This window comes from Pygoscelis adeliae, unplaced genomic scaffold (genome assembly GCF_000699105.1).
Source record: "Pygoscelis adeliae isolate BGI_AS28 unplaced genomic scaffold, ASM69910v1 Scaffold14, whole genome shotgun sequence".
Classification (NCBI taxonomy): domain Eukaryota; kingdom Metazoa; phylum Chordata; class Aves; order Sphenisciformes; family Spheniscidae; genus Pygoscelis; species Pygoscelis adeliae.
In genome coordinates this window covers 5,659,344-5,671,811 of record NW_008825109.1, presented here as the reverse complement: position 1 = coordinate 5,671,811, position 12,468 = coordinate 5,659,344, and the positions used below count along the sequence as shown (strand labels likewise).

The window sequence follows — 12,468 nt, the reverse complement described above, 5'->3', positions numbered from 1 at the left end:
GGTCTCTTGAGGTGAGTCTCATTTCCCAGAGGTTTTAAAACTGTGTACTTTTTCCTCATTTATTAGTTAACAGGGCTACTTTTGTTCTTAAAAAGACATTAAGAGACACAATTAGATCAATACATCCTGAGGGATTTCAGCAAGTTCTAGAAATAAAGCTCACCAGGTCCTGGCACAGGGCTTCACAGAACATGGGTCCTGAGTGCCTGAGGTAGCAGCAGGGCTTGTGCTCCTTACTTGAGCAAACAGCTTACTAATTAGCCTCAAAACCTAAGAACTTTTTAGCACAAGTAGCAAAATAAGTCTCTGTTCAACTTTCAGGGGAGGTACAGCATTGCAGTGAAAGTTACTCTTTTAGATGTGGACTGAAAACAAAATACTGTTTATACTCTGGAGCATATTAACTGTCCAAGCAAGAACACTTACAACAGTTCATTAGCATTTGACAGAAACATAGTACTAGGATTTAAAGATGGGTACTCCGGTGCCTTGCTCAGGGCAATTTTCACTATTGTAACAGAAAGGATCCCTCCCACCCCAAGTCACAGGGAATTCTCACAGTCTGCATTAACTCTAGGCCTCCAAATTTATTCTAACAAAAGTAATTCTTGAACACCTTCTTCCATTCCCTCCCATCCCCAGTTTTATTTACCTCTTTCCACATAATGTTCTGCCACATCCCATTTCTTAGAACTAGAAAGAAAGTTTAAAGTTAGATTAGAATAAATACCCAAGATTTGGACAAATTTCAGAACAACTTTATCAGCAGTAGTGAACATTGACCAGAATAGGAACTAACACACACATCAGAAAAGTACTTTTCAGAAGCTGGGACCACACTTTTGTCCAGAGCTGTAGGCATGTGCATCCAAGAAGGAGGAAGAATCTGCCCTTAGTATTTATATCATTTTTATCACCTGCTAGACAACAGTTGGTGGCCTGATTTCTCCTTGGCATCACTTCATACTAACATGCAGATGGGCAATGCTGTTGCTCGTTTGGGAAGTGACCTTCCTTAAAACAAAGGGCATTATTGCCCACTGTCAATCAATACCAGGAAGCATCTTTACTCTATATATGACTAACCACAGAATTTTCACTTTTCACCTTTTTCCTTGCATTTTATTAATTATGTTTTGACTCTGACACATCCAACCTCACTACCATATAAATTGCCCTTATAGGGCTGAGGCTTAATTGTCAAGCAGGCTCAAAGTCCTACTGAAAAGCAGAGATCAGCTTTGGCAGAAGAATCCTATAATGCTGAAGCTCACATTGAAACAAAAAAGAAAACAAGGTACTGAAACAGGCCTTGGCTTCTCCAGTGCTCAAATCCTATACTGCTGTCTTGACACACTCATTGGTCATCTACTCTGGAACCTGCTTTTCCACCCAAATAGTTCCTCTAGATGCTTCTACACATACTTAATACTACCCTAGCGTAAACAAGGTCAAAAATTTATGCCCAGTCATTGCTGAGCAACCAAATCCAGTCCAGGTCTGTGCACATCAAGTACACCTAAACAAACCCTAACCCTTCACCGAAAGCAGCTGCAGCCAGTTTTTAAAGATGTTCAAGAAGTGTGGTGTGCAACAGATGGAAGTTGAAGAGGACAGCCCCCTACTTTGAATAAGTTTTCTCCTCAGTTCTATGCAATTCACATACGTAGCTTATTTGAAAATCATACCAAATTCCCAGAAGATACAATTCCGCTGAATACAGCCTCAGCTGTCCTACTCAGGTTAGGGCACTCCCCAAACAGGAACGCAAGATTTGTCAGACCAGATCAAGTACAAGAAAACCACCTCTTGATTCCTGTCCCCAGGCCACACACTTTGAAGCACTGAATCCCGAGATTTAATATTACAGAGGATGGATCACAGCAAAGTAAACTATTTAACAAAAAATGGGTGAGCAGCAACAGAAGTACCATTAATGATGTGTCTAAACTGCTGAGCTTCCACCCAAACAAGTATATGCAATTTAGGGGAAGAACAGTTTTGTTGCACCCCTTCCTTCCCTCTAAGCTGTGCTTGAATTGAGCTCTGCTTAGTTCAGAACACAGAAGGCCTGAGCCCAGAATCTTAAGTGAAAAGCCACATACCTGCAGCCTTGACTCAATCCAAACTCTCAGAGAAGAATTGCAACACTTAATATCTCCTGTACCTTGCTTTAAACAGCTCCCTGTTCCACCAGAAAATTTTGGAGACATTTCGGCAAACAGTTCACATCATTGCAACAAAGAGATTTCGTAACTTCAAGTGCCATGAACTTGGTCTTGTAGACAATTTACTTAAGAAAACAATTTAGCTTTCATGCCTACTGAAATAAATTCAACTAAAATATTAGTCAAGCAAATTACTGAAGCAGCTATTCTTTTTTTAAACTCATAACTCCACAATCGAAAGAGAAAGTTTCCATTAGACATAAAACAGTTCAGAAATTTTGGGGTTGCAGTTTTGCACCTTCTACTCTGCTTAACTCAGTTTTACAGAAGTACAGAATATTTATAGGAGGGTAAAATTGATTAATTATTCACTGCCAAAGATATTTGGTTAAAGTAACAAAGAACAAGTATCTAAAAAGACTGCTCCTACTCAAAAACAGCATTTTGATATAAGCCTTCTAAGACTTCAATACAGTTTTTTAGTCTTAATGTTCTAGATCTAAGACTTAATGCTGTCACTCACACCTAGGTGTGTAAGGTCATTTGAAGTGCTGCTCCTGAAGGGCAAGCATTTCCCATCAGTCTTGTGCAACAGTTTGCTGACCCTGTGCTTGTCTACTCTTCAAGGGCATCCCATACAGTATTAAATGCTCATGGCTTATTCTATTATTTGACAACGAGGAGATCATACATCAGAAGAGTTATTACTGAGCTCTCTACATCTACGTAATATGCTGCTCAGGGGCTTCACTTGGAATTATGTTTAGTCTGGTCCCTAGATTCAGGGTCATCTCCACATACACCACATGAAGCCATCCAAGACATGAAACACTGGCTCAGAGCCTAAGACACTCCAGCTCCTAATGGAGATGTACAGTGCTCACCCAGAGCAGAACTTTCAATTTCAATTTCCCCCAACTCCAAAGGGAATTTAATTCCTACATACCAAAGCCACTCTGCAAAGCAAACCAATCTTTTCAATGGGAAATTTTATAGGAAGTGTGCTTTGAAGATACACTACTGCTCAAAAAACTAAACATGAAGATAAAAGCAAAGCCTACATGAATGTTACTGAAGCAAGCATCTGGCCATTGCAGTCAGTGTAGCTCAGAACATAGCTAAGCAGCCAGTAGATGTCTTGCGTGAGTAGTTTTGTGTGAGTTGAACTACTCTCTGTACTGATTGCATTGACTAGACCTCACTCAGCTATAAGAATCACCTAAAGGCACATAAAGAACCTAAATTTAATTCATCTTAATCCCACCTTGAACATGTATTATGAGAATGAAAAACTAATTTAAGTCTCAAGAATGAGCCTCTTTAGCCTTCCTCTTAAGAAATATGAGGATACAGTTTTAAGTATCATTTTGAAAATTGTATTTAGAGTATTCAAATGTAAGAAATAAAACTTGAACTAAAATAAATTTTTCAAGTGCTAAGTTCCACTTAGCTCTATAAGAATACCTTGTGTTCTTTAAGGTTGTGTCTCCACAATTACTCTGATAAACTTCCCTTGAAGTCTTTGTTAGCACATGTTCTCTAACTACAAATGAATTAGAACTGCCTGTGTGACCTTTGAAAGAGCAGTCTTTCATATCACCTATAACAAGGCCTGTTGTGCTACAGCCAGTTAATTGCTGACTTCTCACGACTAATAATTCAGTGTTCTTGCACTTGAAACATCTTCCCTAACTCTTGTAGAGAAATTACCCTGAAGAACTGGTAAAGCAATGCTTTTTGGTGTTCATTAATATACAATCTCAACGATCACCTTACCTTCTCAAGCACGATGGAAAAACAACTCACTGAAAACAGTCCTGCAAACATTTTGCCTGTTAACTGATGCACAGAGCTAGCAGGTTGTTCAGTTCCCCATGTTCCTTTAAGCGTTTCTCTAGTTTCTTGACACCTAAGCTAAATGTGTTTGGGAGGAAGGGGCTCTACTCAAAGGTCAAGTCCCTGTGTTTTCTGTTTCATCTGCAGATCTCCACGGAGGAGCAGCGAAGGAGCTGTCCAACACAGGAACACAGAGATCCTGTGACTGCAGCACAGACTGACCATAGGGCAGCCATCAAGAAACTCTTCAAGTTTTCTGCACAGGTTTTCAGTTAAGGGAGATGAAAACAAATACGATGTCTTCAGGTATTCAGTGTGTCAGTACATTAGGGTTACATGCAGGTATTCAGAAGATATTAGTGTTAAATTCTCTTTCAGTGACATTTCAAGAAAGCAAATCCACAAAATCCCCTGAGCTCTTCCTGTATTTTAAGGGCAGCAGGCAGCATTTGCAAAAATTACTTAAAAATTCTTTGACACCAATTTTTAGTGTTTCAAGGGTTTGTTGGGTTTTCTTGTTTAGTTGGTTTGGTTGGGGGGGGGGGGGATTTTTTTTTGTGTGGTTGGGGGGGGGGGGCATTTGTTTTGCGCATTTTTTGTTGTGGGTGTTTTGTTGGTTGTTTTTTTTTAAGAATAATCAGGATAGAGTTTGGCAGGGGAGAAAATTGCTTGGTTTTCTTGGAGGAGCAGAGAACTGTATAACTTTGGACAACCTTGAAATTACACAAGCTTATAAATTCTAATAATCCCCACCATCACCACCTGGCTCCCAAGTGTCACACTATCAGCATCAGTCTGAAACATTTAAAGTAAAATCCTAACATACCAGTAACTACCTCGTCCAAAAAGACACACTTTCCTCACCATCATGACTGTTTAAGCAATAGAATTGTCCAAAAGTAAGTGTTGTGGTATTCACTATTTGCACTTTAAATATTTAACTTAGAGACTGTTTAGTCTTACCTATTGTTTTCTTTTTATTCACTGCACTGTCTGCTTTATGCCTTTTCTGCAAGGAAACAAAACATTTCATTACACCTCATTACTCTTCATTACAGATTCCAAAACCATTAGAGCTAGAAACATGACAAACGGCAGGATGATACATTAGGTCATTTTTCCCTTTATGGTTTGTTTTTTGTTGGGTTTTTTGTTTTTTGAACAGCCACACAGATCATCTAAATCCAAGTGGTTTGTAAAAGAATATAATTTAACTTTAAAGTGAGAGTCCCCATGTTGGAAGTCAGGCTCAAGCCTGGATCAACAGCAAAAAACTAAGTCTCCAAAACTGGTTTTTGGAAGAAAAACAAGAGGAACAATGAGGAACAGTATATCTAAATAACAGCTGCACTATACATTCTATGTGCTGTTTGTTCAACTGATTTCTAAATTATTTTATTCATCAGAACTTTGCAAAGCAGGAAGACCTCTATTATAAACAGTATCCAAGGAAGTTAGCGTAGATTTTCCCCAAAACAGTTTTATCTATGCTAAAGTTGCTTTCCCCCCCGCCCATTTTCAAGACCAACTAGAAATGCCACATATCTCTCAGGACTCTACAGTGTCTTTCTAGCCAGGCCCTTCTAATAAAAGCATGAATAAACAAGTTTGAAGATGTAGAAACAAGTGTCCTGACTTCTGTTGTTTCCTTGATCACCATATAAATGAAAATGCTTGATTTATTTCAGCGTGCCACAGAAATTCTAGACAAGTTCAGAGCTTTGGCAGTCAAAAGGATATTTTGCTGCTGTTATGCAATGACTCAATAGACTTCAGAAATGCATAGCTTCGTGGCGTTTTGTGGCTTTTTTGAAACACTGTCTTTAGCACAGCTTTCCCCATAATCGTACTCACATAGTCTTCTATGATTTCTTTGATGCCAGCAACTGTTAAAATAAATAGCAATGGCACCAAGGTGGTATATCTTCCTGTTGGAGAGACATCTGGAATTTGCTGTGAACAGAGGGAGAAGAGATAGCCATGTTATATTTGTATTTAAAATTAGTTTCTAGCAAATTTAGAGCTTTGCATCCTCTCTTCTGAGAGCTTTGCATAGAGCTTTCTAATTTGTGCCTGACTGACATCCAATTTCAGTGGGCAAACTAGCCTAAGCTCTCAGCAGATTTGAAAAAACTACCACCATAAAGTTAAAAAGATAAAGTTGTTGTTCATGCCTTTTATTCTATTTCTCCTCTCTTTACAACAGAAGCATTCAACTGATATAATTCAATTGGGAGCAGTGATAATCTAGACTATTAAACAGTCAGCAGTTTCACAAGAATCCACAAATGCTTTTCTCAGTATGATCAATAGCTCCATGTTTTACGATACTACTTCTTGTTTTTACTTATTAAGAAAAGTAGCTTGATTTTATAAACTACATTGGAAAAAAGTCTAAGTTGCCTTCTAATTTCAATTATGAAGTACATACCTCATTAATATTACTTAAATATGTTTAAGAACTTCTTTGCAGTTAAGCACAACAACTGAAACAACTTTTACTGCATTACAATTTCATTTTATAATCAAGGCAAACCAGTAAAACAATACCTGCAGTAAGGCAATGAAGAGGAAGAATGCATTTGCAGCTTTTCTTATCTGCTCATACAGGAATCGAGGTAGAAACGTCACCACACTGTACTTGGCTGTGCTGCAGGTTAGAGGATTTTTATTTTAGTACTTCACTGGAAAATCATAGAGGGATTATGACCAAAAAGTTTCAAGTCGGCTTCTAAAAGCCAGTGTTAGAAAGATCACACAGTAAAAGACAAATATAAAACATGGAGGAAGTAAGTTGCCTGTGTTATGAAGTAGAGCTGTACAGAACAAGAGAGGTATCACATGGACCCAAAAGGCTGACAGTCCCACTTTAATCACCTTTATTATTGGATAAACCACCAGATAATTTACTATACATCCAAACTTCAGCACCATAAACAGGCAACCTTTTACCTCAGTTCCAAGCACTCAATCAAGTGCTTAAATCCATGTTTTGATAAGGGGAAGTGCTCAGGGGAGGCAGAGTTGAACATAAGAGGAGTTAGAAATTCTGCAGTGCTATTTTTAAAAAGCCTCATTTCCCAGTTCAGAACCACTCTATATTCAGTTATGAATAATCCTCCAGAACAACAATATACACTTTTTCAGATTAATCTTTCCCAGCTATTTTCCCTGAGTAGTTCTATTACTATTTCTTCTACCTTAAAAGAAAAGTATACTGCACTAAACAGTCCCAACAATCTGTGTAATTTCTTGTCTTCCTCACACCAAACCCATGATGTGCATGAGCACAAGTTCAGGAAAAAAGCGTCCAAGATAAAAAGATTTAACCATTCAATTTTTTTAACAAGTTCTATAAGCCACCCCCATGTTGTCAAGTTACCAAAACCAACCTAAAACAGATGAAGACTCTTATGTGCAAGTCCTTACTCTCTGAACACATTAGTTACAACCCTGTCATCTACATGCCTTCTTGAGATAGGTTCTGCAGCATGATGAGTTTCCTTGCACTGTCTGAGCTGTATGAGAGACTGAGTATATCTAGTAGCATGTAGTGTTCCATTATACAAGGAAAAAATATTTTTAGAGTAATAAGAGCAACTCTGCCTTACTTTCCCCCACTGAATTAGCGCAGCACCTTCCCCCACTCTTAACTACTGGGCATCAGCCTGAGTTGGAGCTTTAAGAGCCAAGTGCTTGCAGCTGTAGTTCAGTTGTCTTCCCCCAGACACCAAATTTAAGCTCTGCAAGAGCCAGACAACCTGTGACAGAAGGTTATGTTTGTGTTTTGGGTTATCATTTTGTTTGTTTGGGGGTTTTGGGGAGGTGTTTTGGAGTTCTGTGTTTGTTTTTCGTTGTTTTTTAAGAAGGCTTGTATTTCCAAGGAACTGAGAACCCCAAGATACTCCTTTCAAGAAAGGAGAAAGTTGTTTCCTGAAGCACTAATAACACAACTCCTCAAACCCAGGCAAGATGCTGTTTTATTGATGTTTGCTATAAGTGTCACAAGCACATTTCCATTAAGGCTGGTCCTCTATGTGAAATGTTTTTCTTGTTCTCTCCCACCAATAAGCCTTCCAGATCAGTTGAAGTCCATGGCATTACTATTCACAAATCATGAAGGACTAGTACAATCAAATGCTTTACCTACATGATCTGCCTTTCACAATTGACTGCTATGGAGAAAACTCTTACTACAACCCTGACCTACAGGCAATTAAGTTCAGTGGGTTCTCTTATCTTTGTATGTACAAGGTTAGAGAACAGCATTCTCCAAGACCATTTATTTGCTTTAACCATTTTCTTCTCCCTCTTTTCTTCCCCATCCCCACGTAATGATACACTGCATCTTCCAGAATCAAACAGTAACAAGGGACAACATGGCACAATTTGTTATACGAAGCTCCATTTTGGACACTAGAGTAGAATCAGTGGGGCAAGTTAAACAAAATGATCAATTAAAAAACAATTAAGATCCCATCTTATTAGACTGTGGTAGTTACATTTCAGTTTCACCTAGTTTCCTATTCAAGCAATTACAAACCCCTACTAGGTTTGACACAAATCAGTTATTACTTTAACTGGATCTCTAAAAAAGGCAACACAACAGCATTTCTAGTACTACAGCCTATAGACTTCTTATTGCTACTACTGCCCAGCAGAATCATGTATTAAAATACCCAATGTGGTGTTTTACAGAAGTTGCAGGTGGTCATACTTCAACATAAATTACACCAACTAAGCGAAAACATGCATCCAGGTTTATAGCATGTAATAAATGTTATAAATTAACACTGTATTACAGCATGCAATAAATGTTATAAATTTACTGTATAAATTAAGAGAAATTATTTCCTTGAAATGCTGTTAGTTTCTTCCAACTGTAAGGTTTTCTGTTTTAAGCCATATTTGCTTGGTCCCACATGTAATAATCTTCCCATAGAGAACATAATTAAACATACATGTCTCAGAAGTACCTTGTGACTTTAAAAATACGGGTTAATCAAGTTAATAGTTTAGACCTACCCTACAAGTGAATTCCCCAAGCAATATTAATTAGAAATCAAGAGTTGGCAGATTTTTATATAGTATTCCCCTGGATATCACATTGCTAGGACTATATTAGAGCAAGAATGTCCGATGGCAATCAAGCTGAAACATCTGTTAAACATTCTACCATTTACCAACTTTACAGGTAACTGGTGCAAACAATATTCTTACTCTACTCTAATGATCCTGTTAATGCCAACACAATAAGGCTGTTCTAAGTGAGCTTCATACATATTAAGTCACTCCATCCATTGCTTAAGTAACATGACAGATGCCTACATGTGCATGGTAGAAAGTAGGTACAGTTCTAATTAGAAAGGGGCACATTCAGCTGTTACCATGCAGACCCAGAACAGTAATCATGTGTAAGTATAAAAAGAAGGTGCATATTGTTATTAAAAAAGAAAGCTTCTTACAAAAAGCTAATACTCTAAGCTGGGCAGGAGTATTTGGTTAATTTGGCTCTGAAGAACAGCTCTCTAAAGGACAAACACAATACTTATAAATAAAAAAAACCAAAAAACTTTGTGCTCCCTCCCAACAGATAGATGCGTTCTAGATGACTTCAGGACAATCAAAGCTCAGAAAGAAGTTAAAAATTACAGGTGAACAAGTAGAAAATTCAGGCAGCTCATTCATAGCACAATTTTGGTCACTGAAGATAAACATCTGCAAAGGTTAGCCCTCTGACCAGCCCAAATCAGAGCCATCTTATCTTCAAAGAAGTGCCTGGTATTCAACTCCAAGAACACCAGGTCTGCAGCTCACAGAACAGGTTGTGGCAGGGGGTGGAGGGGAGCACACGCAGGAAACCAAACAAGCTGACTTTTCCTAACACAACAGCTGTTAACTATACAAACCTCACTTAACTACACAAGTTTGATATTTAAACAGGTGTGTAAACATTAGAAGATCTGTCTCCTTTATATCTGCAACTTAATTCATGTAAGTCATGTTTGAAGTTACACCACTGCGCAAGTCAGGAGGAACACTACCAAACCCTGTTAAATAAGTGAGTTTTGATACACATCAGTACATCTGCAAGAGTCTGGCCCCACTGTTTCTAGGGCAGTGCAGAGATTTTTCTGAATGCAACTACTGTATAATTTGAAAAAGGTTAGTGTCATTCACATACCTTAACTCATTACCATGCTACTAAAGAGTACCAAGGATTAGTTATTTTGATAATACTCACATGAAAAGTAGCAAACAGTGAGCTGAGAAACTCAATAGTAGTTTTCCAGTATAGTTCCCCCATTTGTCAACATGGAATTTTTGCATGACAAATCCCACAGTTGCCATTTTCCCCATTTCCCCAGAACTTTTCATAAAGTCAAGTTTTACTTTATTGAATCATGCATGAAGAGGCAAAGGCTGCCAGTAATAGAGGCAGAGATATTACTTCCTCAGGAAGTGTATGTGTGCTGGCAGTGTTCAGCTGAGTACAGCTCTACATTTTCCCAGTCAGCTATTTAAGCACTTCCACACCTTCCTTGACAATTTAGATCGATGACTCAGATGAACTTCACCTTCAGACTAATCATGATAAAGAAAACAGGACCCCCTTAAGACACATGTGATCTCATTTCCAGGGTGATAAGTACAAACTGTCCTTCCCTAGGCAGTTATCCCACAGCTATCCATTCCTTGGTTCACATACTTTAAATACTCTCAAATCTGAGAGCTGAAGAATGAGAGTTGCTTGATGTTAGTGCTCAACACACATCGATTCACAGGAACAATTACGAAGAAAGCCAGGCACAGACATCTGAACCACAGCAGAGGGGACAGGTAATTAAAGTGAACATTGAGGACCTGAACTCTCCTCTCACCAAGCAGGCTTTGTTTCTATGAACATGTACAAGAGGTCAGATGCCCTGTAACAAAGAAGGAAGAAAAATAAAAACCACCAAGATGATCTGCTCAAATTAAGGGCTCAAATACTGTCTTCAGTGGAACTGTGCGTGCATGCTAAGGTCCTGCAGGCACATGACACTTCTTTTAATGGCAAGATTGACATCAGCTTCAGAGGTTCTGTAGTAGCTCACAAGTACAGCAGAATGAGCACAAGCTACCTCCAGACAGTCACCATTGCTGCGGGAGGCACAGCAGCAAGCTTTACATATTTCAAGTGATATTTCAAGTGTTAACTACATTAACACAACAACCAACAGGCAATTGTTACACTGCATACAGAGAAAGCTCATTCATAAGAACACCTCACCAACAAACAACACTGCCACACAGAATAGTGGCTAGGTTGGTACAAATCCAGGTGTCATGAACAAGCTTTTTAGCAGTTGCATGCTTATGACAGCAAAAGATCATCTACCTCCTTGCAACATATGGAAGATGGTGTATTTTAATCATGAAACTCACTGCAGAGACACAAAAATCAACTGTTTACAAATTCCCCAAAGAACATACCATGAAGGCTTATAAGAAGCAATTACTTATATGCCTATGCAATGATTATTGGTTGTCTGGAAACTAGGTCATAAACAACCAGTGTTGGTTTATTTCAGCAGGCAGCAGTTTGTCTGAACCAGTGCAGCCCCCAAGCTAATCGAAGAGCTTTGCTCTGTCAGATGAATCCTTGAGATTACAATTACTGCAGAGGAAGACTTTAGCCAGTAAGTGTTTCACCGCTCTGTATATGGCCTGTACCCTTTTCTTAGCTGATGGAAGTGTATGTGATGCTTAAATACTCCACAGTTTGAGATAGACTCTGAGCTCAGCTCAGAATAGAGGAGTGCAAAAGGAGCTAGATTTGCTCTTGCACTGTAAAAATTGCATGACTTGAATCCTACAAGATATTACTGCTTAAAGCTGAAACGCCTGACCAGAGCAAGACAAAGAACCATATCTGTCACCCACTCTGGAGCAACCACTGTCCATAGTCCAAGTGCCTGTTTTGTTTCCACCTTTTTCTGCGCTCCCCTACAGCTTCTCTATAATTAGTGACATCTTGCACATACAAGTTCATATATTGTCGAAAGATAAAACAGGTCACAACTTTGTTTAAAGGACATTCATCTGCCTAGCCACTGAAACATAAAACCCCGAAAGATTTTTCCAACAGAAATGCAGCACAGGCTAAGATCTACCCAGTTGGGGAACAGCTCTGTGGAAAGGGACCTGGGGGTCCTGGTGGACAAGAAGCTCAATGAGTCAGTGTGCTGCTGCTGCAACAAAGAAAGCCAACAGGATGCTGGGTTGCACCAACAAGGGCATCACCAGCAGAGATTAAGAAGTCATTATCTCACTGAGTGCTTGTCAGGCCACACCTGGAATACTTTGTTCAGTTTCGGTCCCTGCTACGCAAAAAGATGTGGACAGGCTAGAGAGGGTCCAGAGAAGGCCCACAAAGATGATCAGAGGACTGGGAAGCCTGCCATATGAGGAAAGGCTGGGG

The 12,468-nt window shown here is 39.0% G+C and overlaps 1 protein-coding gene across 1 annotated transcript in view; it reads right to left on the bottom strand.

Moving 5' to 3' along the window:
* The window catches only part of ATP8A2 (ATPase, aminophospholipid transporter, class I, type 8A, member 2), a 277,748-nt gene extending 277,064 nt beyond the window's left edge, over positions 1 to 684 (bottom strand). The window contains exon 1 of the mRNA XM_009327758.1: positions 653 to 684. Coding sequence (XP_009326033.1) covers positions 653 to 684 — 32 coding nt within the window. The remainder of the gene's footprint in view (positions 1 to 652) is intronic.
* Positions 685 to 12,468: the final 11,784 nt, after the last annotated feature.